This window comes from Phoca vitulina, unplaced genomic scaffold (genome assembly GCF_004348235.1).
Source record: "Phoca vitulina isolate PV1807 unplaced genomic scaffold, GSC_HSeal_1.0 scaffold33, whole genome shotgun sequence".
Lineage (NCBI taxonomy): Eukaryota > Metazoa > Chordata > Mammalia > Carnivora > Phocidae > Phoca > Phoca vitulina.
The window spans coordinates 15,223,228-15,249,035 of NW_022589736.1; the positions used below are offsets into that span (position 1 = coordinate 15,223,228).

Consider the following 25,808-nt stretch of genomic DNA (forward strand, 5'->3'; position numbering starts at 1 on the left):
TTTACCCAGAATTGGGCTTACCACCATTTTGGGAAAATGGGAAACGGGAAAGTGTGGGTGATTGTATTGGAGACCTTAATCTTCACCCATCTCAGTTGGAATTCAATAAATCTAAAATGGATATATTCAAGGAATAATGCCTTGTGCCAACTTATTTGGATATAGAGAGGCAAAACCCAGAAGAAACAGCTAAAATTGTTGAAGGTGGTGGGACTTGGGGGTGGGCTTTTTTTTCATAATAAGCCTCTTAGAACCATCTGACTTTATTTTATTTTTTTAAATATTTTATTTATTTTACAGAGAAAGAATGAGAGAGAGAGAGAGAGAGAGAGAGCGTGGGGGGGGGGGGGGTCAGAGGGAGAAGCAGATTCCCCGCCAAGCAGGGAGCCCAATGCGGGACTCGATCCAGGGACTCCAGGATCATGACCTGAGCCGAAGGCAGTCACTTAACCAACTGAGCCACCCAGGCGCCCCAAACCATCTGACTTTAAACTGCATCACATATTACTGTGATAAAAGTATTAATTAATTTGGGGCGCCTGGGCTCAGTCAGGTTAAGCAACCAACTTGGTTTTGGCTCAGGTCATGATCTCAGGGTCATGAGATCAAGCCCCATGTTGGGCTCTGTGCTAAGCATGGAGCCTGCTTGGGATTCTCTTCTCCCTCTCCCTCTGCCCCTCACCTCACCCGCTCCCCTGCTCGTGCACTGTCTCCTCCTCTCTGAAGAAAAAAAAAAAAAAAGTATTAATGCTTTAAAAAGTGAATGAAACAGCGCTTGGAGGAAGCAGGAACAAAGAGCTCATTTATCTGAACAATTCAGCTTCTGGTACACTGCAGGGATCGTTCCCGGAGAAACAGGGAGGGAGCTGATATATGAATCCTGCGCTGGGTAAACAGAAGCCCCCGTCTACCAGCATCATGTCCAGGTTGTGTGTCTAGCACTGCCCTCTGGGCTCCTCCAGGCCCCCGAAGTGCTGGGGGGTGGTGTGGGTGGCACACAGAAACCCTCTGCCGAGACGAACAACTTGGGTCTGGATCCAAGTGAGCTGTATGTCCACAGTAGGAGCCCATAATGTCCCTGGCACAGGGTTAACCAACGACATTCATGCTTCATCTTGCTTCATCTTCCTACGAAGGGTGTGGGTCGGGTCCTTTAAAGATGTATTCATATATTTAGAGAGAGAGAGAGAGCACGCATGCCAGTGAGTTGGGGGTGAGGTGGGGCAGAACGAGAGCATCTCAAGCAGACTGAGCACAGAGCTGGATGCAGGGCTTGATCTCACAACCCTGAGATCATGACCTGAGCCGAAACCAAGAGTCAGATGCTTAACCGAGTGCGCCCCCAGGCGCCCTGGGTCGGGTCCTTTAATGTCCTTGTTCAACCAGAGGAAAATTAAGCTTGGAGACATCAAAGAAGGCATCCACATTGACTGCATGGACGATGAAGCAGAGCTACGACAGGAACCCAGGTGTGCGGGACTCCAAACAGGGCCGCATTGCCTGTTCAACCACTTCCGGTCCTTGGTCCTTGAGGAAGTCCCTTAACCTCTCTGACCCCAGTTTCTTTCTTGGTAAAGCTAACGATTCTGGCCCTACTTCCCTGTTCGGCTCAAATAAGAAAATATATGTGACAATTTTAAAGAAGCTTGAAGTGCCAATGCATGCAAATGCAAATATTATTTTTGATGACAGGAGGGAGACAGGCGGTCTTGTGACCCTACTTGGTCTCCTACATAAACTTCCGGGAAGCCAGCCCTAGTGCGGATCCTGAGAAGAGCCAGCTGGGGTTTGGAAGCCAGACAGCAGCTGGGTCAGCAGGCAGGCTGATGTGGCAGGCCACCTCCCCCTGGAGGACCTGTAATATTAAATTCTGAGGATTTCTTCTCCTTCTTCATTTTCTATGAATCCCAGAGTCTTCTGCGAGCACGGTGTTCAGAAACACCGCAGCCTTCAGCTCCGGGTAAGCATTTGTGACTGGACTGAATTGAACAACTTTGAGTGAAAAACTGTTTCTCTCCTTTTCCCCGGCGTCTGGACAAGCACGATTTGGGGCCACCTTTTACTTGGTTGAGCTGATTTCATCAGTTCGGGAACTGGAATTTCCAGACATTTACTGCCCCAGTATGCCCCCTGGTGGACAGTCTCGCGTTTTATTCCGGAACTTTCTCAATGTGCCTTCACATTCTTAAACAAAAACCCTCAGAGACTCTTGCAATCTGCAAGCTGGTCTTATTTCCACGCTAGAATGAGAAAACGCGTTTAGAGAGAGGAAGGAATTTGCAAGTTCCTGGAACTGCATTTGGTGTCTTTTTCCCCCATTCAGCAAAAACCCAAAATACTGCAGTCTGAGCGGTCTGGGTTTGAGCCCAGTTTAAGTCCTGGCTCAGCAACTGTCACCAAGTGAGGTCCTTTCACAGAATTGAATTTGATCCCTACCAGGCCTTCTATTATTGTGGACATTTGCATTTGGAGGGACTATTCTGTGCAATGAACGTGCTGAAGAACTTGCAGAAGAAAAACTGATGGCTGATGTACCAATCCAACTCGTGCGTGTGTTTTAATGTTTGGTGGGTTTGTGGCAATCCCCTAAAATAGGGTTTAGTTAAACTTGAAAATATAGGCCGTGGGATCTCTTCAGACTTCTTCCTCAGCCACTGACCACTTTACCACGAGTGTGCTTAGCTTTGAAGTCCTCTGTGGCTGCAGGGGCATTCTCCATTCTGGGGGAGAGCCTGCCCTCTGGGGCTCAGAGCAGCGCCGTGGCTGAGCTAGGGGACCTGGAGTCGGGTTGCCAGCTTCAGCCCCCATTGACATTGCCATTCAGTAGATCTGCGACCTCAGGCGAATCTCCTACCTTCCCTGTGCCTCATCTTCCTCCCAGGGGAAACAGGGATAAAAAGTAATATTCACCTCTAAGTGTGGGGAAGATTTAGCCACACAACTTACAGAAAGCACTCAGCACCTAGCGTGCCATAGGGGGATAGGCTGTGCTTCTCTGTGGCTGTTAATGAGCTGATCTGAGGTGTTGCCCTGAAGCTTGCAGTCATGACACACAAGGGAAAGAGTGTGGGTGTTTCCTTCAAATACCTTCTCCCGTGCTATTGCTTTTGTTGCACATATGAGTGAAACCATACGCTAATTGTCTGTCTCTGCTTGATTTATTTCACTTAGCATAATCCCCTCCAGTCCCATCCATGTTGATGTAAATGGTGGGTATTCATCCTTTCTGATGGCTGAGTAATATTCCATTGTGTATATGAACCACATCTTCTTTATCCATTCGTCTGTTGAAGGGCATCTCGGCTCTTTCCACAGTTTGGCTATTGTGGACATTGCTGCTATGAACATTGGGGTGCATGTGCCCCTTCTTTTCACTACATCTGTGTCTTTGGGGTAAATACCTAGTAGTGAAATTGCTGGGTGTTATATGCAACTAATGAATCACTGAACACTACATCAAAAACTAATGATGTACTATGCAGTGGCTAACGGAACATAATAAAACAAACAAATACCTTCTCCCAGTAGAGAAGCTCAGCCCCGGTGGTGTCTGCAAGCCCCTCTCCCCAGGCAGGGGCTGTGTGCTGGAAACGTATGTGGGCGTTTTGGGTTGGCCAATAAGAGGAAACACTGCAAGCAGATGGGCGAACTGGATGCAGTGCAAGGGACTGTCCCACTCAACTGAGAATTATCCCTGAACAGACATGTCTCTAAAGAAGATGTACAAATGGCCAATGAGCATATGAAAAGATGCTCGGCAACACCTAATCATTAGGGAAATGCAAATCAAAATCACAATGAGATACTGCCCAACACCCATTAGGATAGCTATTATTAAAAAAAAAAACAACCCACAAAATAACAAGTGTTGGAGAGGATGTTGAGAAATTGGAACCTTTACTCACTGTTGGTGGGAATATTATGTGGTGCAGTCCCTGTGGAAAACAATACGGCAGCTCCCCAAAGAATTAAATATACAATTACCATATTTTGGGGTATATACCCAAAAAAACTGGAAGCAGGGAGTTGAAGAGATATTTACAGATACATGTTCATAGGGGCATTATTCACAATAGCCAAAAGGTGCAAGAAACCCAAGTTTTCATTGATAGATGAATGGATGAAAAAATGCGGTCTCTATATACAATGGAATATTATTCAGTCTTAGGAAGGGAATTCTGACACACACTACAACGTGGATGAACCCTGAGGTCATAATGCTAAGTGAACTATGCCAGTCACAAAAGGACGAACACTATAGGATCCACTGATATGAAGTCCCTAGGATAGTCTAATTCATAGAGACAGAAAGTAGGATGGTGGTGGCCAGGGGCTGGGGGTGGGTAGAATGGGGAGTTAGTGTTTAGTGGGTACAGAGTTCCAGTTTTGCAGAGGAAAAGAGTTCTGGAGATGGATGGAGGTACGAACACTGTGAATGCACTTAAAATCACTGAACTGGACACTTACCAGTAATTATAATGATAAATTTTATGTGTATTTTAGTATAATTAAAAAATTTTGCCCACCTAAAGTGTCAATAGCATCCCTTTGAGAGATATTGCCAGAATATCTAAAAATAGTCAGATAATGCATGCATTTGGTTATAAGAAGTCCACTTACCCTTTGCATACAACACCCAGAGCTCATTCTATTACATGCCCTCCTTAATGCCCATCACAGTTACCCCATCCCCCCACCCCCCTCCCCTCCAGCAACCCTCAGTTTGTTCCCTAGAGTTAAGAGTCTCTTATGGTTTGTCTCCATCTCTGTTTTCATTAAATTCTACCCCTGAAACTAATAATACACTATATGTTAACTAAATTGAATTTAAATAAAAAATTAAAATAAATTAATTAAAAAGAAAGAACTATACAAACTATAGAACCTAATTAAGGGACATAAAAACAACTTACTAAATGGAGAAACATTTCATACTTATGAATGGGAAGAGTTAATGTTTGAAAGTTATATATTCTCCCTCCTCCTCCAAATTTCTCTCCATCATTCGATACAATTCCAATTAAGTTTTTTTGTGTGTGTGTTTGTTTTTGTTTGTTTGTTTGGCCACATATGACAATGTATTTCTAACATTTACCTGGAAGAATAAACCAAACAGACTTCTGCAAAAAAAAAAAAAAGTCCACTCATCCTTAGGAGACCTATCTGCATGGACTAGTGCATCTGCCCTCCCTGTCCATGTATCCTCTTTGTCTCAGCTGCCAGGGGAACGGGACCCCTAAAATCAGGTAAAGGCGCACTTCCAAGGAGCCAAAACTTAGTGATGGGATCAGGAGGAGTCCTGTAGTTAAATGGGTAGTATTGCTTCAGGACGTTCTCATTTATTTATAGCAATCCACTTATAAATTACGTTTACTAATCAATAGAATCACATTGGGGCAACAACTTGGGATTTCTGGCTTCAAATGATACTTTTGGCTTTCAGTGGAAAACTGAACAGGAGGAAAGTTCTTACCTTGTAGATACAGGACTTAGCATTCAGAAAGAAGAGCTCGATGGTAGCATTATCCTTCAGGTATGAGATGCTTTCTATATAGAACCTGAAAGAGAAAAACTGCTAATGAGCCACAGGAGCAGCAACTGATCAAGCTGAAAATCAGCTGTTTTCTGAGCTACAGGATTTGACATGAGGACCAGAACTCCCCATCCTAAATGAAAAAGAAAAAGGTATGATCAGTTGTTTTCATATGGTTCCTTTTTGAAAGAAAGCAGAGTTTTTCAGGCCCCTTTCTAGCACATGAGGACTGCCATGCTTGACAACCTTGCCCAGAGCCAGGGAGCTGGGACTCCCACCATAGGGGGTTAAACTCAACCATCTCCTTTCTTTTTCTTGAGCCGCTTTCCAATTTTTAAATAACATTATTGGATTTTCATACATTGCTTTTTTTTGGTCCTAATCACTGTTGAGTTGGATTTCTTGAAGATAATTTTTTCTGCTCAATTGAAAAAGGAGGCCCTATTTCTCTTTAAAACGGTTATGACGTTATCTTCCCAAAGGTGGTGAGGTGCAATTTGACTTCTGCGAATCCAGAGAGCTGTGGTAAGTGCTCTTAACGCTGTGGTATTAATGCATATTAAGCCAAATGAGAATTGGATTTTTATCCAGATGGAGCTTATAGATTTCTTTCATGATGAGACATGCTGAAATTATTTACGTTTACATTTAATTCACCCTTTTATGCATCGACTTTGGCGTTTATTAAATCACGTAATCAGATTAGGCACTTGTACTTGTCTAGGGACCAGCCGCGTGCAGGGAGGGGGTGATGGAAGGCAGAACCTTGCCAGGGAATAGGCCCTGAGTGGGGCCACCGGATACCTGCCTCCTGGAAACTGGGGCTACCCAGAGGTGGCAGTGGCAGGTGTAACGGGAAGATAAGGGCTAGGTCCTTCTAGAACAGCGTTACAGTATGATGGAAAGAATCCTGGGGCGGAAGTCAAGAGACCAGCGATCTGGTCCCAGCTCTGTATGATTTAGGGCAAATCACTTCATCTCTCTGGGCTTCTGTTTTCCAGACTGTAAAAGAAGACCGCGGGACCCGGTCAGTGGTTCTCCACCTAAGAAGTCTACGGCTGTAAAATATTGGAAACTCATTTGGATGAAGACAACAATAACAGCAACAAAAACAACAAACCAACATTGCATGAGGCTAATAAAAGACACCCCTAGGCAAGGACAAGCCCACAGACCACCAGTTTGCAACCTCTTGTCCGCAGACGGATGTTTTCTGTCATTTTTTCCAGTGTGGGTGTGCAGAGGCTGCTGTGATTAATATCATACAGATTCGTTTAAACTTGTGAGTGAATCCAGAGTAACTTCAGATACTAGCAGATATTTTCAATCAACAGGTATTAATACAATTTCCCCCCCAGGTGAGAGTCTACAAAATGTTTGGAAATTACAGTATGGCGCTCATTCTTGCAAAGCTTGGGAATGAGTAGGATCCTTGGTGGACCTCTGCCACCTGGTCTCTCCCTGCAAGAAAAAAAAAAGAAGCACCTGCCTCTTGCTTTTTTGGAGCAGGTATTTTAGGTCATGGAGGCTCCATAAAGGGTCTACAGTGGTCCCAAAGGAACACCCGGGTGGCTCAGTTGGTTGAGCAACTGCTTTCGGCTCAGGTCATGATCCTGGAGTCCCAGGATCCAGTCCTGTATACATCAGCGGGGATTCTGCTTCTCCCTCTGGCCCTCCCCGCTCTCATGCTCTCTCTCTTTCTCTCTCTCAAAAAAAAAAATCTTAAAAAAAAAAAAAGAAAGAAATGCAGTAGTAAACTCTAGGTCTTATAAGACAAGCAGAATAAGTTAAATTGGATTTAATAAAAAAAAAAAATCCACATTTGTTGTGAAGGATTTTTGACTGGGGGTAGTCAGAATAGCAAAATCGGAAGGAAGGAAGGAAGGAAAGAAGGAAGGAGGGAAAGAAGGAAAAGGGAAGGAGGAAAGGGAGCGAGGGAGGCCGACTTGCAGGCGTGACCCATTATAGATGAATCTTGCTTCGTGCCTTTGTTCAAGCTATTGCTCTCCACCCAGAAACCACCATCCTCCACACCCCAAACCACTCCTGCTCCCTTCTGCCCTCACTCAGGAACACCATGTTTTCCTGGGCTCTGCTGATGGCCCCCAGGGAAGAGCTCTTCCCCCGGGCTCCTCCTCCTCTGCTTTCCATGCTCCCCCAGGGTCTTGTACTTTTCTGCTCCCTAGGGCATCTTCTTTCTCCGCTGTGAATGGCCTCCTGGAGGGCGAGGCCAAATCCCATTCATTTTTGTTTATCTCCAGCACTGATACAGTGCCTGGCACACACGTGGACTTAGTTAAGTGTCTGGGAGGGAAAGACTGTCAGCTTCCCTCCTCCCCGCGGGCTGCTGGGTGCTGCTCTCAGGAGGGACAGTGAGAGGGGCAGCGAAGGCACTGCAGGAGGGGGAGGAGGTAAGTGACCTCCCACCCATGTCCCGAAATCCCCGGTCGGGAGGCTCATATTCCGCATCCGGGCCCTGCCCCCCTGCCCTTCACTCACTGTCAACGTGGAAAGTTGCACAAGCAAGCCACTGCTCCCCTAGAATCTTAAAGCCAGGACAACAGCCTAAGTTTCTGGAGTTTGACCTCAGTTCTGCAATAATCACTCTGAGTCTAAATCTGTTGGGTCCGAAATCATGTAATTTTCAAAGCAACACCTTGTGTCTTTCCTGCATTTGTTTCAATTCTTGAGAATTAAGGACTGAGAACATTCGCTACCCCTGCCATCCATTTTCTCCTCAATAGTATAAGAAGGAAACATAACACTCTTCCACCCCCAGCAACGGAAATTGGAAAGGACAGGGCAGGTTCTGTTCTCTGCGACAGTGTTCGTGTCCCCAGAGTTCCACGGGGTCTGGCTGGACACGAGGCAGGAAGGTAGAGAAATAACCTATTCTGAGATGAGGAAAAATAAACCACCAACTCTTGACAGAAACTGGAAAGCAGTTTCCCGTTAACCTTTATCACCAAGAAGCAGCCTGGAAAACTTATGAGCTCCAGGCCTGTCATATTATTATTCTGTAACCCTGGATATTTAACTCATCCTGAACTTTCCATCCGCACTAGGGAACTTGTGAGTCAAAATGCCCAGAGAAAAACAGACCCCAGACATCTCAATCCACACACCGAGGCTCAGGGCAAGCTACGGGAGCACCAGGGAGCAGAAACTTCTGGGGAAGTGGGAAACATTGATGGTTTGGGTACAAAATCCGGATTTTTTTTTTTTTTAAACCAGTTCTGTTCTTTTTTTATTTCATGAGAGCTCCTCGTTTTGCCAGTAGGTGGCGATGTTGCATTTCCTTAACTACCAGTGCGCAGGTGGGCGGGGGGAGCACTTCCTCAAAGACCTGGTTCACAAAGAAAATTCCGGGTCTCTGGGTAAAGCCGAGGAGCTGAATGCTTTCTTGTAGATTCACAGGGTCTGCGAGGGCAGTTCCAAGTCTGGCTCCATATTAACCATGGGTTTCTGGTGCTTTGACATCTGGGGCCTTGGTGGCTCTGGAGGGAAGGCCCCTCCCAGTGCTGACCAGTTCCTTAGAGGTGTGAGCTCGCCTTTCATATGCAGACCAGCCAATCAAGAGCTCACACACCCCTCCTGCTCCTCTGTGGGGCTCTCACCCTCCAGGTCACGACCCTCCTGCCCTCTCACCCCAGGGCCCGCGCCAGGGCCAGACAACTCTGGACAGCCCCGATGCCCCCAAGCCTGCTGAAATGATTCAAAGTAGCCAAGCCTAAACCTGATTACCCTGCCTCACCCATTCCTTCCTGCAGAAACCACAAAACAAAGGCTCTTCCCCACATTTCCCCCCACTCCCTCTGCCTCCTGACCAACGTCCCTGTCCCTGGGCAGCCCTGCCTGGTGTGGCGTAACCCCCTCCTCCTAGGAACTGTGAGCAGCAAGCTGTCTTTTCCATGGCCACCATCTCCTGATGTGTTGGGAGTACCTGAGTACCTGTCCCTGAGTACCTCTACCGGAGTAATAATAAAACTTTAAAACGGGCTCTTTGGGCACATTTAGCAGGACTGAATCTGATGGCTTTTTTTTTTTTTTTTTTTGAGTCAAAGGGCCAACCTTTGCCCTAGGCCAAGGGCAAAGCTGGCTAAGTCTGTTCCCTGAAAACCATCAGCAATGTCACACCCAACCTGGCCCAGATGATACCGACCTGAGACATTGTATCTGACGCTCTGAAGCAGGAATAAATATGTGCTATGTTCCTACGTGTTTGGGCACATAAAATAATCAAGAGGCTCTGAGGCCTTGGGGAGTCTCGTCCCCTGTAACCCGCGGACGCCTTGGATGGCAGCAATCAGCCTTCCTCCTCTGAACCGCTCGCTCCTCCTCTTCCCTCCCACATCCACCCTGTGGCACTGGGGAATCACCGAATCTTTCCAGCAAGTGTTAATTAAATGGACCGCTGATTTCATTTTGTCACGAACACAAGGGTCACATTTGGAACGCTGACTTTTAGTAGCAAAAAGGAGCGACAGGAATGAAAAGGGTATTTGGTGCTGCTGTGAGTTTCTGGGGCCGAATATCTCTGATCTTTAGAATTTCACCAGCTCGAAAAAAATCTTCAGTGGGGCACCCAGTTGAGATCTAGCAAGTTCTGGTTAGCAGGCCCCTCATTTTAGGATCCCTGCCTTCATTGTTACTATGGTGACAGGAAAGAGCAACTGCTTGTCTCAACCAGCCAGGAAAGACCCCAACAGTCAGGCCATAAACTCAGCTATAAAATCCCCACTCCCAGAATAAAGCTTCCTGGGATCGCCTCTCTCCCTCTTTTTTTCCCCTAGTGCTCACTTCAGTTTACTGTTGGTGAACCTCAGTTTGAGGAGACAAATCTAATCTCTATTTATCTTCCTACAAACATTGGAGATGATCAGCGTTGCGGGGCCACTTGGCTGAGAACGACATGACTGAAGGACCAGCCCAGGAGTGGAGGGAACCATTCGGAGCACAAACATGTTCCTACAGAAATACCCAGAGATTTCCTTGGGTGTGTAGGGAAATTTTTCCTATAATTTTTCTTGACCTATTTCTTAAGCTTGCCTGGTGAATACGGTCAGAGGGTCACTGTTCTCAGATTTGGGGAGCTTGTCTCGTAGTCCCAAGCGGTGGTCTGCAGATGGATGTGACCTTGCTCACACACTGATCGCTGGGCTGGTTGTAGAGTCGGGGTGTGTGTGTGTGTGTGTGTGTGTGTGTGTGTCGGGGGGGGGTAAGGGAGCAGCAGGAGGTGAGGTAATCAGGTCAGACGGGACATGCAAAGCATAACCGCAGCGTGATAACGGGAAGCCAGGAACATTTTGAGGAGGGGAGCAGATGAGAATTCTGGAAAGCTACTCGGTGGTAACCTAGAGGAGAATGGAAGGAGCCCCAGCGAGGAGAGTGGTTCAGGAAGGGGGTGTTCATGGGGAGTCAGCAGTGGGTCTAAGACCTATTTAAGACACAGAAGTAACAGGAGTTAGTGAAGAAGGCAAGGAGGCAGGAGAGTCAAGGTTGACGCCCCAGTTTCTGGCTGGGTGTGTGGTGGGGCCAATCACAGAGATAAGGAGGTGCCACAGGAAGAGGAGGAAGTTTGGGGGGCAGAGAGATGAAGACGCCATTGATTCAGGCAGAGGGGGCAGAGAAGCGCCCGTGAAGTTTGGGGCCTAGAGACGGCCAGTGACCATGGCCGTGATGGGACAGCCACAAGCTGAGGAGCCGGTGGGATGGGGAGAAAGGAGACAAGGGCAGAACTCTCCTTCCGGATCTATGCTATGGACAGCGGTGGGAGCAAGGAGGCAGGAGCGGATGGAAGATACAGTCAGAGAGAGTATTTTCTTTTGTCAGGGTAGAAGTCATGGTTATGGGGGGAAGAATCCATGGAGAAGGGGTAGCGTAAGACAGAGAAAGACGGGAGACTGGAGGCAGGGAGTTCTCGGAGGTGCTGGAAGGGGCTGGAACATGTGGACCTGGCCGGCTTTGGACGCTGGGCTAAGGGTCAGTCTCCCTCTGAGGGGTGTGCATGTGAGTGCGTGGGCACGCATGCAGTGGGTGGGCAAGGAGGCCACAGAAGGGGCGGGTACAATTAAGTAAGGGAGCAGGAAGCTGAAGCTCCCTTGGGCCAGCTTTCCTTTTCTCTACAGAATCATAAGCAATGTCACCTTCTTGGAGCAAAGGAGTGAGCTTCTGGTTTGGAGTCTGTGGCAGGGAGCAAAAGCCACCATGGGCATCGCAGAGGGCCCCAAGCAGGTGCAACAGACAGAAGTGGCTAGAAACACTGATGAGCTATGTGAGATTGGTCATAAGCAATTGTGCACCAACTTGCAGCTGTGTGACCCCCCTCCCCTGGCCCTGACCACACTCGGCAGCTCAGAGGCAGAAATAAAAGAAATAGGTGACTGGACGGATCCCATCCTACGTGTGTGTGCACGAGCACGCACAGGGGGCATGCATGCATGTGACCGGCAGCAAAGGCGGGGGGGGGGGGTCCTGGGGAAGGGCTGGTTGCAATGGTGGTAACACGGATTGGACTGAATCGGCAGAGATGAGGACGGGCAGGCTGAGAGGGCCCGAGAATTAGGGGAAATGGATGCAGAGGTGCACGTGGGTAGGGGTTCGTCTGCTCCACTCCCCGCTCTACCCTTAGCTCCTAAACTAATGCCCACAACACGGTCAGTGCCTGGTGGATATTTGTGCATCAGTAACTGAACCTATTACCAACGGTGAGTGTGCAGCTCAGTGTTGCCAAGGGGGGAAACTCACTCTCCACAGCTCGAATGAGAGTGGGTCTTGGCTCTCCAGGCCCTGTAGTGATGCGGCTCAGGGTGCTGACGGGACCGTGGAGTCTTCCTACATGAGAGGGAAGAGCACGGTGCGGGGAGAATGCCTTCCCACTGGTGTTCACCCTGGTCAGCAGATGGCAAGAAGTTCTCAAGTGGGGCTAACAACACATACCTCGGCTTCTGAAAACTCCTGCTTTACCATGTGTGAGGCCCCTTCCTCCACCACTATGGAGGTTCCAACCTGCCTCCAAGTTTTGCGACTGCAGGATGTCCCCCCGCCAATGGGATGCTCTCTGCCAAGGCCACTCGGAGTTGAGTAGTGCCAGACCTGGAATGGCAGGCCTGGGAGGGCTACTGCTCTCCGCACCCTCTCTCCAGTGGGGGTGCATCCGCGCCTGACGCCATCTCTGAGGGTGGACCCTGGTTCTGCAGCCGCGGCCAAGTGTGGAACACGAGACGGCCCAAAGTCACTGATCCTGACTTGGTGGCCTGTGGCCCGGCCAGAGTCTCTGAGAAGCAATCATGGGGTCGCATTTCACTTGTGGAGAGAGACGTAGCATAGTGCAGCGGGGAGGGCCCGAAGTTTGGAGTCAGATCTAACTGAACAGAGGTGGCAATTTATTCACGGTATTGGGAGGAGAATCAGCATGTTGGGCCCTCATCTCCCTCTTTTTTTTTTTTTTTTTTCGAGATTTTATTTGACACAGAGAGAGAGACACAGCGAGAGAGAGCACAAGCAGGGGCAGAGGGAGAGGGAGAAGCAAGCTCCCCACTGATCAGGGAGCCCAATGCAGGACTCGATCCCAGGACCCTGGGATCGTGACCTGAGCCGAAGGCAGACGCTTAGCCGACTGAGCCACCCCTCACCTCCCTCTCTTTACCTAGGAGTAATAATACCTGATTCAAGGGCTGTGAAGATTTACAATCATCCTGAATAATGGATGGATGTTTAATAATGGATAGTTCCCTTCCCTCAGACCTTTCCCTTTTTAGATCATTATTAAGACTCTGAAGGCTCTGTGATCACTCCTGGTGATCTGACTCAGAAGGAGGAAAGGGGAGGTCCTTTTTAGGCTAAATCATGGGTCAGTGAAGACGGATTTTCAGTCCTCTGTCCCGCCATGCTGAGAATACCCAGCAGCACGACACCAGCCTCAGGCCCTTTGAGGACATGCTCAGAGGAGAAAGCAGAATTCCCCGATTTCAGATTCATGTTATTTAATATATTGGGGTCTTATTTTTCATCATCGGTTGAATGGAAGTGGTAATTCTGCCCCCTCTCTCACAGATGTTTCGAATATGCATTACAGCAAGAGAATATATAATTGCCAAATAGTAAGCCATGCTGGGATGGCAGCCCAACTTTAGATCCCCAGGGATACGTGGTTAATATTTCCACTGGATGAATTCCCAAAACTTGACTTAAAGCAGTCAGCCTTTTCCATGGTCTTTTATTGGGTGCTTTTATTCTCACGAAGGCTAACGGTGCACGTGTTACAGGGATGAATCTATAGATGTTTAAACAAAAGGAGAGAGGCTAGGAGCGGCTAGAGAGACCGCTTGCAGGCACGCACGTGTGCTGCTGGCTGGGCTGGGGCTGCTCCGGCCGCCGCGCTCTTGTTGAGAAAGGAAGAAGGTCAGTGAGCTCATGGGGAAATCGCCCAGCCGGACGGGAGCTCCTTTATGGACCCCGGCATAGTCCAAGGTCTGAGTCCTTTATGAAGATAATTCATCCTGCAATTCCTTTGGAGAAAATAGCCTGCGGGCACCCCTGGAAAGGCACCGAGGCACAGCTGGGAATTCTGACCAGGCACCAAGGTAAAAATGCACAACTCACCTACGTGAGAGCATCTGTCTCCTCTCTTGGAGAAAACAGACTCTTGGTGTTTTGCTTCTGTGTTGCTCAGCTGGCTGCAAAGTGGGGACTCAGGAGAGTGGGGTCTGGGAGCCAGGATCCTCTGTGATGGGTGCCAAGGTGACACCCACCCTGGGAGGTGGTAATAGTTCAAGTGACAGATGATGGGGAGAGGGGAGGATAGGGCAGAGGGTGGAAGTAGCCAGAGAGAATTAATGCACCTAAGAAACTGAGGAAGAGGAAAGACTTCAAGGTCAAAGTCTACAGGACTGAATGGATAATGACATCACAGATTTGAGGGACCACAGAAGGCCTGGGGAGGTCCAGATGATGAGTTTGGCTTTGGAGCTGCTGAGTTAGAAGCACTCAGGTGGCCAAGGCTGGACACAGAAACCCGAGGCTCTGCAGAAAGAGCAGCTTTTGCAATGAGCTACAGAAGGAGCTCCGCCTTGTGACAATATTCTGCTAGGGGTCTGTCCACAAATGTGGCCCAGGAGAGTTTTTCCCCGGGCAACGTGTTCTCTGAGATGCCTACTGCAGCCACCTAGGAAAACGGGTGGCAAATGGCAGAAGCATTCATTCCTGCTTCTCCATATTGTGAGCCCGGGCCCTACCTCTGCAGCTCTCCTCTGTGTATCTGGTGTCACAGACAGAAGTCATGAGTGACTTGGATCGGCCGGCATATCCTCAGTGACAATTTCGTGGCGCCCCAAGCTTTCCTCCAAGGCTCGGTTCCCGAAACCCACCAATAACTCAGCTCATAACAGACCCTTGCAAAAAGCAGCTAATATACAACCAGCCCGGTATTCTCTCTTCTTGATTAATGTTGGTGAAAAGCAGCAGGAAGGAGGGGAGATCCTGATGTATTCTGGCAAGTGGACTCATCCACCTTTGATTACAGGTTAATGAAACACTTAAATTCCACTGAGCCTTGCCCGACGTTGCCGCACCCCCACACCGCCCCTCACCCCCCCCCAGTGGAATTGTGAACTCTCCTTTATGCAGTTACCTTTCCATTTATCTGAGAAAATGGAGCCACCATTAAAGAGACTGTGACATCAAGATCACGCCCATCAGTAATGGAAATGGCTAAGGTTAGCTCTGATAGGCTTGCAGCTTTTAAACAAATAAAAAGGGCGTTAAATCCAAGTTTAATTTTGCTCCGCCAGCAGAGGTGAAGATACATATTCTCGTCTGGGACATGGACCCTTTAACTCTTACTTAGGCTCTCTGACGCCTTCCATGGTATCAGGATGGCTAAGATTAAAACTGCATTCCTGACCATGCTCTTTAGGAAGAACTGAACTGTGAGTTCCTGTTCTTGAACTTGTTAACATATATATATATTTTTAAAGATCTTATTTATTTATGTATTTGAGAGAGAGAGTGCAAGCGCACGCATGACCCGGGGTTGGGGGGCAGAGGGAGAGGGAGAAGCAGACTCCCCACTGAGCGGGGAACCCGATGTGGGGCTTGATCCCAGGACCCTGGGATCATGACCTGAGCCCAAGGCAGCCGCTCAACTGACTGAGCCACCCAGGCGCCCCAATGAACTTTAACATATTTTAAAAGGACAGGGTGCGTGTATTGGGTACGAGTGCTGGTGTCCGCTGGAAGACGGAGGCATTCGGGCCTAAATGCCCCTGCAGTTGTGCACAATGAAGGTTCTGCACAAAAACTGCCTGGTGGCTCCAAGGACGGGGTGCTCCGGGAGACGCTGGATCTGGATGCTCAGATCCTGGCTTTGCCCCTGAACCCAAGACACAACCCCCCCTCTCTGACTTGCCAAAACCTTCTGCAAATGAAAGTGGTAAGTCCAGCTGACTTCATGTTTGCAAATGTGAGCCATGAGAAGCAAATTATATTCTCTGCAGCCACAGAATAAAACTTCTTATAATAGATTAGTGAACAGAAAATGCCCATCGTTTCTGGTATTTTATTAAGCCGTATCCTCCCTTCCTAGGGAATGCATTGAACTATGGTTTGCTGCTGCATTTCAATTATTCCTATTTGGAATAAGATAAAATAGGCAAGTTTCAAGAGGCCAAGTGTCACTTGTGAGAAAAGGAAAGACTCAGGGGCGCCTGGGTGGCTCAGTCGGTTAAGCGTCTGCCTTCAGCTCAGGTCATGATCCCAAGGTCCTGGGATCGAGTCCCGCATCGGGCTCTCCGCTCAGCGGGGAGTCTGCTTCTCCCTCTCCCTCTGCCTCTCCCCCTGCTTGTGCTCTCTCTGTCTCTCAAATAAATAAAATCTTAAAAAAAAAAAAAAGGAAAGAAGACACAGACATTTGTGATGTAGCTCCACATGACCGCCACCAATAATAATAATAATAACCCCAGGATTTGTGTTACTGTAAGAGACTCAGTTTAGTTTGAGACAGATGGACCCCAACGAACTTGATTCCCCTTTCCTTTAATCACGCTGCCCTCCCAGACTTCTTGACAAAGAAAAAACAAAGAAGCAAAAGGATGGATACGAGGCGTACATACCTGACACAAAAGTACAAAACCACTGGTCCTGACTTTTTGGGGAAGTCATGTTCCAATACTCTTCGGTCTAGTTGAAGCCAGTTTAAGTGTCCCCTGAGGAGAAGAGAGACAAATGGGTTAGGACTCTGGAGTTTGTGGAAGCTTCTGCAACGAAGGCATGTGCGCAGCAGAACATGTCGGATCGCAGATCAATGTGGACCGCTCCCTCACTCCTAAGTTCTCGGTATTTGAAGAACCTCAAGGAGTCATCTAGGGGGATACTGAATCAGCGGCAGATACCATGTGACATGAAGGAGAGGAATGACAATCAGAAAGTCTGGGGTTCGCGACCTGCTATCCATTTCCTCGATTGTGCTAAAACTAAAATGGAATCCTACCCTCTCTCTCGTCCTGAATCCCCTTACCACCACCCACCTGAGTGCCTTTTTTCCCAAAGACTCAAAACCCACTTTAGAAATGTTAGCAATCTTCACATCTTGCTGGAAGCAGACAGGGTGGAAAGTGAATCACAGACAGTTTCTTAAAAAATGAAACTCACACCCACCATATGACCCAGACATTCTATGCCGAGGTATCTACCTGAGAGAAATGAAATCTATGCCCATGCCAAGACTTTTTTACACGCAGATGTGTAGAGACACTTTACTTGTAACAGGTCAAAACTTAGAACAACCCAAATGTTTATCAATAGGGGAATGAGCAGGATATAGTTGTAGAACAGAATACTATCGCCCCAAAAAAGACAGTGAGCTATTGGTACATACATCAACATAGATGCATCTCAGAGTAATTATGCTGAGTCAAAGATGCCAGACAAAAGAGTACAGACTGCAGGATTTCATCTATATGAAATTCCAGAAGGTGCAAACTGATCTATCCTGACAGAGGACACATCGGTGGTTGTCTGGGGGGTGGGTGCGAGGGAGGGCTTTCAGTGGGGCAAGAGGAAACTTTTGGGAGTGATGGATATGTTCATTATCTTGATGGTAGTGATGGTTTCATGGGTGTAGACACATGTCAAAACTCATCAAACTGTACTCTTTACCGAGTGTTTATTGTATGTCAATTTTACCTCATGAAAGCTATTTTAAACAGTGAACCACAGAGACCTTTGATGATATACAAATGGAGTGGCTTATGCATTTCTTCCTTCCCTCTCTTCTTTCCTTCTGTAAATATTAATTAATCGCCTTCTCTGAGAAAGGGTCTGGAGATGCAGCAGTGTACAAAATAGACACGATCCCGATTCCCCTGAGCTTATAGTCTTGTAGGGAGACAGACACTCAACCACTATTCCCACAATTAATGGCAGAATTACTAATCAGGGGGCGCCTGGGTGGCTCAGTCGGTTAAGTGTCTGCCTTCGGCTCAGGTCATGATCCCGGGGTCCTGGGATCGAGGCCCGCATAGGGCTCCCCGCTCAGCAGTAAGCCTGCTTCTCCCTCTCCCACTCCCCCTGCTTGTGTTCCCTTTCTCGCTGTGTCTCTCTCTGTCAAGTAAATAAATAAATAAATAAATCATTAAAAAAAAAAAAAAAGAATTACTAATCAGAACGGTATTAGGACCTAACACTTATGGTACAAGGACCATGAATAATGAGAACATGTAAGGACCTGATTGAGTTTGGGGCCCAGAAGTACTGCCTGGTGTTTGAGATTTGAAGAACAGTAAGAGTTAACTTAGCAAAGAGAAGGGGGACTATGTTCTAAGCAGTACAGCCAGCATGTGCAAAGGCCCTGAGGCAGGGAGAAGTATGGCATGTTGGTGTCGTGTGAGTACAGAGGGATGAGGCTGGAGAGGGCAAGGACCAGCTGCTGGGGTCTGGGAGGCCACGTTGAGGAGATGGTTTTTGCCGAGTGAGGCAAAACCACAGGACAGGTATGAGCAGAGGAGTCTGCCTTTTCCTCTCCTCTCCTGACCCAATCTCAGTCCAGCAGCCCGGAGGGCCAAGCCCTATAATCCCCTTTACTCAGGAGGCTCATGTTGAACAGACACAACTGATACACGAAGCCTCCTTGGGTGCCTGATGCTATGAAACACGTTCATAATGTATACGCACGTGTGAAATGCTGGCATTGGTCTGTGGATAATGGGAGACAAAATGTGTCTGACTCACTGCATTAGAATGTTTGTGCTCCTCCAAGCACATGCTTGCCTCCAACAAATGCAAGACAGAAAAGACGCTAGAGGTTTTCATCTCCACTTTGAGGCTCATTCAAGCTGCACCTTTTGCACAAAATCCCTCTTTCAATGTGGCTCTAGAGATGGCATTTGGATCTGCTTCTGGAGAGTGTCCATCTGAGGAACTCGGGTTCTTTTTCCTCCTTCAATGAATCTCCATCTAGAAAAACATTTTTTTTTTCTACTAACTTTACCTTTCATGTTTGGTTATTCTTCTCTGAACATAGTAACCATAAAAAATAATGGGAAAAAAGGTTTTCTAAATGAACGACTGGATCACTTTCTTCCAGAAAGGTGGGATAAATTCCCATCCAACTAGAACACGGGATCTGGAAGCAGAGGGTGCCAACTTGGTCTCTGGTTGTACTGGAAATGCCGAGAATGCCCCACAGGGTCATACTTTATCAGATCTCTGTGCCTGAGCTCATGTTGCTCTCTCTGCCTAGAATGCCCTTCCCCTCCTTCATCACCAAGCGAAGTCTGAACCATCCTTCAAGACCTGGCTCTCTTGTGTCTCTTCCAGAAAGTGCTCCTTGACCCACCTTCCCACACCACACACCAGCCTGGGCTGGGCACCTCTCTGGACCCTCACGGCACCCACCCCAGGCACACCTGCTCCCATGCTCCCCACCATCCGTGGAACGTCCCCTGCGTATGCTTTCTGTCTCCCCAGCAGACCCTTTACATCTAAAAAACAGAGACCTACTTCATAAGGTGAAAGTGTGTGCTTGATCAAATGGAAGGTATTAACACAAATGTTAGCCCTAATTATTGGATAATAAATTACAGCCACTCTCTTCCTGCCTCTGAAAAGGTCCAAAATCTTCCAGAGCCTTCTCTTTAGGCTCAGCCTCTTGCAAACATGCCCCATGCATGCTCTATGCTGTGCCTTTGATCATGCTGTTTCTCCTAATTGGAATAGTCTCTCCTCCTCATTATCCGAACGCTAGCCATTGTTCAAGGCTGAGTTCCAGTCTTTCAGAGAAGTCATCCTTCATTGTTTCCGTCTGGGGTTTCTTTCAAACTTCTCCAGGCTTGTGTGTGTGTCATCTACAGAGCATTTAGCATATTTTGTACAACTTGTTATTTAAAGAATATGACCCGTCTAAGATGTTACGTTTTCAACACTTAAAAAAAAAAATGTCATCCCCGAACCTCACAGTGCCTGATGAGTATTAGATGCTCAAAAGGACTTGCTCATTGATTGGCCACCAGAAGCAATAGATGTATGCCTGCATCTCAATTTATGAAAGTGACTGAGTGACAACACAGAGGTTAATGCTATTGAAAGAAAAGCTGAATGTTATCCAGAGCTTCCCCGGTGATGAGAGGTGCACCACACCACACAGGGCCATGGGGGAAGCGCCAGTGTTGGTTATGAGGCTGAGAAGGACTAAGGAGAAGGCAAAGGTCAGAGCCTTTACTGGGGTTTCCACGGGAAAGACAAGACAAGGCAGGGGAAACAGCATAGGGTTGGCTAGTTTTAACGACTCTGGCAGGCTCTGAGGCATAAGTAGGCTGCCCCCAGCTGTCTGGTACCTGGCCCTGAACTGATTAAGGGCCGGGGCAGCCCTATAGAGAAGGTGGCTCAGAGGATGGGCTCTGGGTCACAGGGGAGATGTAAACAGCTTCAGCTGTTCATCTGGCTTTGGAATTAATGGATGCCAAGTAAACAGAGAATCTGAGAAAACTCCAAATAGCAATCCCTCCAATGACCATGCGGATTTAAATTTTAATCTCTTGCCTGACGATAATTTGTGATAAAGGGTCTGGCGGGAAGAACCTTTTTATGATTGTCACAAGAGAAAGCCACAGCCCAGTCCAATGGCCCAACATTACTGACCACACGGACTGCTGGGGATTCGACCTGGGCTTTGGGGGGCATGATTCACTTGGTGAAGAACCTCCAGGTGAGGACACTGTGCATGACGGGACACAGACATATGTGTCCCTTGGATGCTACTCTGTTCTGTTCGGGGTGCTCACTGCTCTTCTTCATCCACGTGAACAGAAGAGAAGAGGAACAGATTCCCTCTCTAGAGAATTTCATTCCCCACATTAAAATTTTTTTAAAGACGGGCACTTGGGTGGTGCAGTCAGTTAAGTGTCTGACTCTTGGCTTTGGCTCAGGTCATGATCTCAGGGTCGTGAGATCGAGCCCCCTGTCGGGCTGTGCTCAGTGTGGAGTCTGCTTGAGTTTCCCTCTCTCCCTCTCCCTCTGCCCCCCCCTCAAATAAATAAATAAATCTTTAAAAAAATTTAAAAAATTTTTTTTAAAGAATGACAGTTTCATAATAAATTTATTTAACTAGAAATTCCTTTGTTCGCAGCCATAGAGTGGTTTAGCATTTACCAAACACTGAAATATTTAGACAGTGAGAACATGATCAGGAAGCAGAGAGAACCAGGAGGCCAGAATCACCCCAAATAGCTAGCCTCCGAGGAAAAATGAATTTCCTTTCTCCACTTCCTCTGCTTGAACTCCTCAACCCCCAGCTGAGGGCTGTGAGGGATGGCATGACGCACACACGCATGCAGGGTTCTGACAACCATGGACAGGTGGACTCCCCACACCTGGAGTCCTGAGACCCTTGGGTGGAAGGAAGCGGCCCCCTCCGTTTTGCACGCCTGCAAAAATCTCTTCACTGCAGGCTGCTCACAAAGGCAAAGACCAGGGGCGCCTGGGTGGCTCAGTCGAGAAGCGTCTGCCTTCGGCTCAGGTCATGGTCCCAGGGTCCTGGGATTTAGCCCCACATCGGGCTCCCTGCTCGGCGGGGAGCCTGCTTCTCCCTCTCCCTCTCCCCCTGCTTGTGTTCCCTCTCAAACTGTCTATCTTTCTGTCAAATAAATAAATAAAAAATCTTAAAAAAAAAAAAAAAGGCAAAAACCAAAGGGACAAGTGACTCATCCAAGGTCTCTTATGAGAACTGCCTAATATCTGGTCAAAAGCTAAGAGATGGATTGAAATGCCAACTGGAAACTCCAGTACCCTGGAAACTCCAGTACTTTGGGCTTGTTAAAATATTGTCTGCTCCTTGTATGTGGCTCCAAGTCACATCTGCTATAGCCAACAGCGTCAAGGGTCCCTCACCACACAGGACGCTTCCTTCCCTGCGTCACACCCCACGGTCCCAGCACCAAGTCTCTTCCTCAAATACTTTTTTTTTTTTTTACGTTCGGGTGGGATGGGAAAGGAACAGGTCAAAGGAGCAGCCTCTCTATTCAGTTTAACTAAGAGATGCCTGATAGCTCAGTTTTCATTATTCTCATTGATTTTTATTTAAATCTTTTTTTTTTTTTAAAGATTTTATTTATTTATTTGAGAGAGAGAGAATGAGAGAGAGCACATGAGAGGGGGGAGGGTCAGAGGGAGAAGCAGACTCCCTGCTGAGCAGGGAGCCCGATGCGGGACTCGATCCAGGGACTCCAGGATCATGACCTGAGCCGAAGGCAGTCGCTTAATCAACTGAGCCACCCAGGCGCCCTCTCATTGATTTTTCATTTGAGAATTCACCTCGGTGCATTTACCAATAACAAAGCAAAAAATAAAAAAATGCCCCAGCTGACACTCAGAGTATTTGTGCTACTGCTTGACTGATAACTATCTTTAAAGCTGAGCAAGATAACACTCATTGGGTTTATGGTGGCGATAGGTCAAACTGTGGGGCTAGTAATAAATATGCAATTGCTTCCGGGCAACAGAAATTGGATGCATTTATTTAACAGATTGCTTTTAACTTCTACATATAATACAAATAGATTTTTGTTTTGAGTGTTGGCACCTTCAATAGAGATGGCCCTAAGGAGAGCTTTGTTTATAGGGAGCTACCGGAGGGTGGAGGTATGTGATAAGTCTGTCTGAGCTGACCGCCTCTTGGACCCCCAAGGGGGAACAAAACGCTGTGCCTTTTAGAGGTTTTTATTGTAGATAGGTTATTTCCTATGGAATGAATTTCCAAAGAAAGCCAAAGCAAGAGCATAAAAATTCTTACGGATGTCACTGGATGGGGGGCAGGGGGTTGGGCAGAGTGCTCTTCAAAGGGAAAAATGTTTAGCTAGTTCATGTCCTTAGTTAGAAATACATGGGCACATTGAGAACAGCTCAGGGAGAGTGATTTAGCTAGAAACTCTCAAATAGTGGCCTTCAATTATGTGAGAGAGCGTGTGTAAAAGAGAGAGAGAGAGAGAGAGGGAGACAGACAGACAGACAAAGATGAGTATCGAGGAAAACAGATGGCTGTTTGGTCCCACTGACTTTATGGCTTTAATTTTTTATTTATGGAGGAACTGTTTGCTCCACTATGTTCTCTTAAGGCTGTTCTGAATTTTCTTTTGTAACACCTCCTACACTATATCTGATTATTTACCTCCTGAACTAAAAATACAAGCCTTACAGGGGGTCAAAGCTAGTCATTTCTCTATTTCCAGGGCTTAACAGCGGATGCTAAATAAACCTTGCCTAAAGAACAAATACATCAGCTTCAAATATGCTCCATCGATCAATGCTGCCGGGGCGATGACAGCCATCCACGTAGAGACACGGCTCCTGCCCTAAACGGTCTCCATACTTGGGGAAAATTCACTGCTCACCGACTCCAGGATCTGAGCTCCACCATCTCGCTCACACTAGGAATGAAAAGGTCAGAAGACATGGATCCCTCCGGCCTCCTCAGATGGCCGCATTCTTTTTTATTTATCTCAGCTGCACACAGGAAGAGTCCTAGACCCCTTCTCTGGTCACTAAATAGAAGGTACTGTGGTTTGCCAGACATCTGGATGTCTACACGGGCTGTCCCCGGGGTAGCACTGAGCGCTGAATGCCATGTTCCCAGGAGCAATAGTTACGACCCAGGCACGGAGGTCTTGGCATCGATTTTCCTCCCCAGTCTCCTGGTACAGAGCATTTCATGAATGGAAATCCCAAACCTATTTCTAAAATTACTTTCCCAGCGCCGTATCTTCCTGTTGTTTCTCCTACAAGGGGAAAACTGCTTTTCTATGTTATTTTCAAATTGTAGATAAGCTTGAGACTGGGAATGCTCACCACCTAAACCCTTCTCAGATGCCTCCGCCATTGCTCGTCATGCTTCTCCTGGAGGGGAGCAAGGACTCAGAGGGTTCTCCCCACTGTCCCGGCACTGGACTACGGATGCATTTCCAGTACGAGGCACTCGGGACTTAAGTTATTTGGATAAATCAGACTGCAAATAGTACCAATCAATGATGCGCTAAATGGAAACATAGCATGTTGTTAAAAAAAAAAAAAATCCTTAATTGGTTCTTATGCTAGGATTCTGGCTTCACGGTGTCTGTGAACCCTCTAAAATTTGAGCATAAATTATTATGTGTGAAATTTTGGTGGAGGTGATGGAACGTAACCTGTTAACAAATTTCAAAGGGTTCTGTGATTAAATAAGAGGTTAAGAACTAGTCATTTTCTTAATTGGCATGTGAAAATACACTCTAGCTGTACCTGGCTTTTAAAATATGCAATGATGGCTAAACAAGTTTCTTTCTCCCTCAGCTTTCTGAATACTTCTTCAAGGTTTTCATTACATGAATACTCATTTACAGCATCTGACACACAATTCTTCACATTTTTAATAGGAGATTCAAATTAAAATCTAAATACACTATGAAAATCATTACTTCAACTTGCGGTGTGTTTGACTAATTCTGTTAAATAGACTAAAAGTTATTTTAAAAATTTATTATTATTATTTTTAGAGATTATTTATTTTAGAGATAGAGAGAGAGCATGAGTGGGAGGGGCAGAGGGAGAGGGAGAAAGAATCTCAAGCAGACTCCACGCCGAGCACAGAGCCTGACATGGAGCTCGATCCCACGACTATGAGATCACGACCTGAGCTGAAAACAAGAGGCAGATGCTCAACCGACTGCGCCACCCAGGTGCCCCAATTTTTATTATTATTATTATTATTTTAAAGATTTATTTATTTATTTGAGAGAGAGAGCACACACGTGCGTGCAGGGAGGAAGGGCAGAGGGAGAGAAACTCTTAAGCAGACTCCACCCTGAGCACGGAGCCTGACAGGGGGCTTGATCTCAGGACTCTGGGATCACAACCTGAGCCAAAACCAAGAGTTGGACGCTTAACTGACTGAGCCACCAAGGCGCCCCTATTATTACTTTTATAAGTAGGCCCTACACCCAACGTGGGGTTTGAATTCTCGAACCTGAGATCAAGAGTCACAGGTTCTACCTACTGAGCCAGCCAGGCACCCTTAGGATAAAAGTTATTTAGAGCTTTTGATGATGGGATCCTCTGTCAACAGTTAAAAACTTAACCAAAAAATTATACACCTGGCTATGAAGGGTGTTTGCATATGTCCAAACTCATAGAATTGCACACATGAAATATGCATGGTTCTTTGTGTATCAATTATACCTCAATAAAGCATTTTCCTTTAAAAAGAAACCGAAACAGGGGTGCCTGGGTGGCTCAGTCGGTTAAGCGTCTGCCTTCGGCTCAGGTCATGGTCCCGGGGTCCTGGGATCGAGCCCCGCATCGGGCTCCCTGCTCAGCGGGGAGGCTGCTTCTCCCTCTCCCTCTGCTGTTCCCCCTGCTTGTGCACGTGTGCATGTGCGCTCTCTCTCTGTCGAATAAATAAATAAAATCTTAAAAAAAAAAAAGAAACCCAAACAGAGGAAACAAAATGATGATGGAGAATAGATCAGATAACTACAAACAGGGCTTTACTGATTTAAATTATGCAACCAGAACCATGGGCTCTGAAAACAAAACAAAACAAAACTTGGGTGTTAAAACCAAATAGTCCATGGAAATATCTCAAAAATAAAATGTACAAATAACTTTCCTTCAATGATGGGAGCCAATGATGGGTAAGTGAAAATTTCAGTTATACCATATGTGCTCATGGAAACACTAAATCTGAGCTAGTTCTCAAAACATTAGGTTTCCTGACTCTCCCCAAAATGGAGAGAGTCCGTAACTGCGCAGG

General features: G+C 47.0%; 1 protein-coding gene across 4 annotated transcripts in view; it reads right to left on the reverse strand.

Moving 5' to 3' along the window:
* FRMD4A (FERM domain containing 4A) overlaps positions 1-25,808 on the reverse strand; it is a 319,871-nt gene that overhangs the window by 124,479 nt on the left and 169,584 nt on the right. For 2 of the 4 annotated variants that reach the window (XM_032425608.1, XM_032425610.1), the window contains 2 exons: positions 16,645-16,737; positions 5,474-5,558 (listed from right to left, as the gene is read on the reverse strand). Coding sequence is in view for 1 of the 4 variants with exons in the window: in XM_032425610.1 (XP_032281501.1) it covers positions 5,474-5,558; positions 16,645-16,737 (178 nt within the window). In the remaining 3 variants the exon portion in view is untranslated. Of the gene's footprint in view, positions 1-5,473; positions 5,559-16,644; positions 16,738-25,808 lie in introns of those variants that run through there. The other 2 variants (XR_004301957.1, XM_032425609.1) reach the window with 1 other exon arrangement.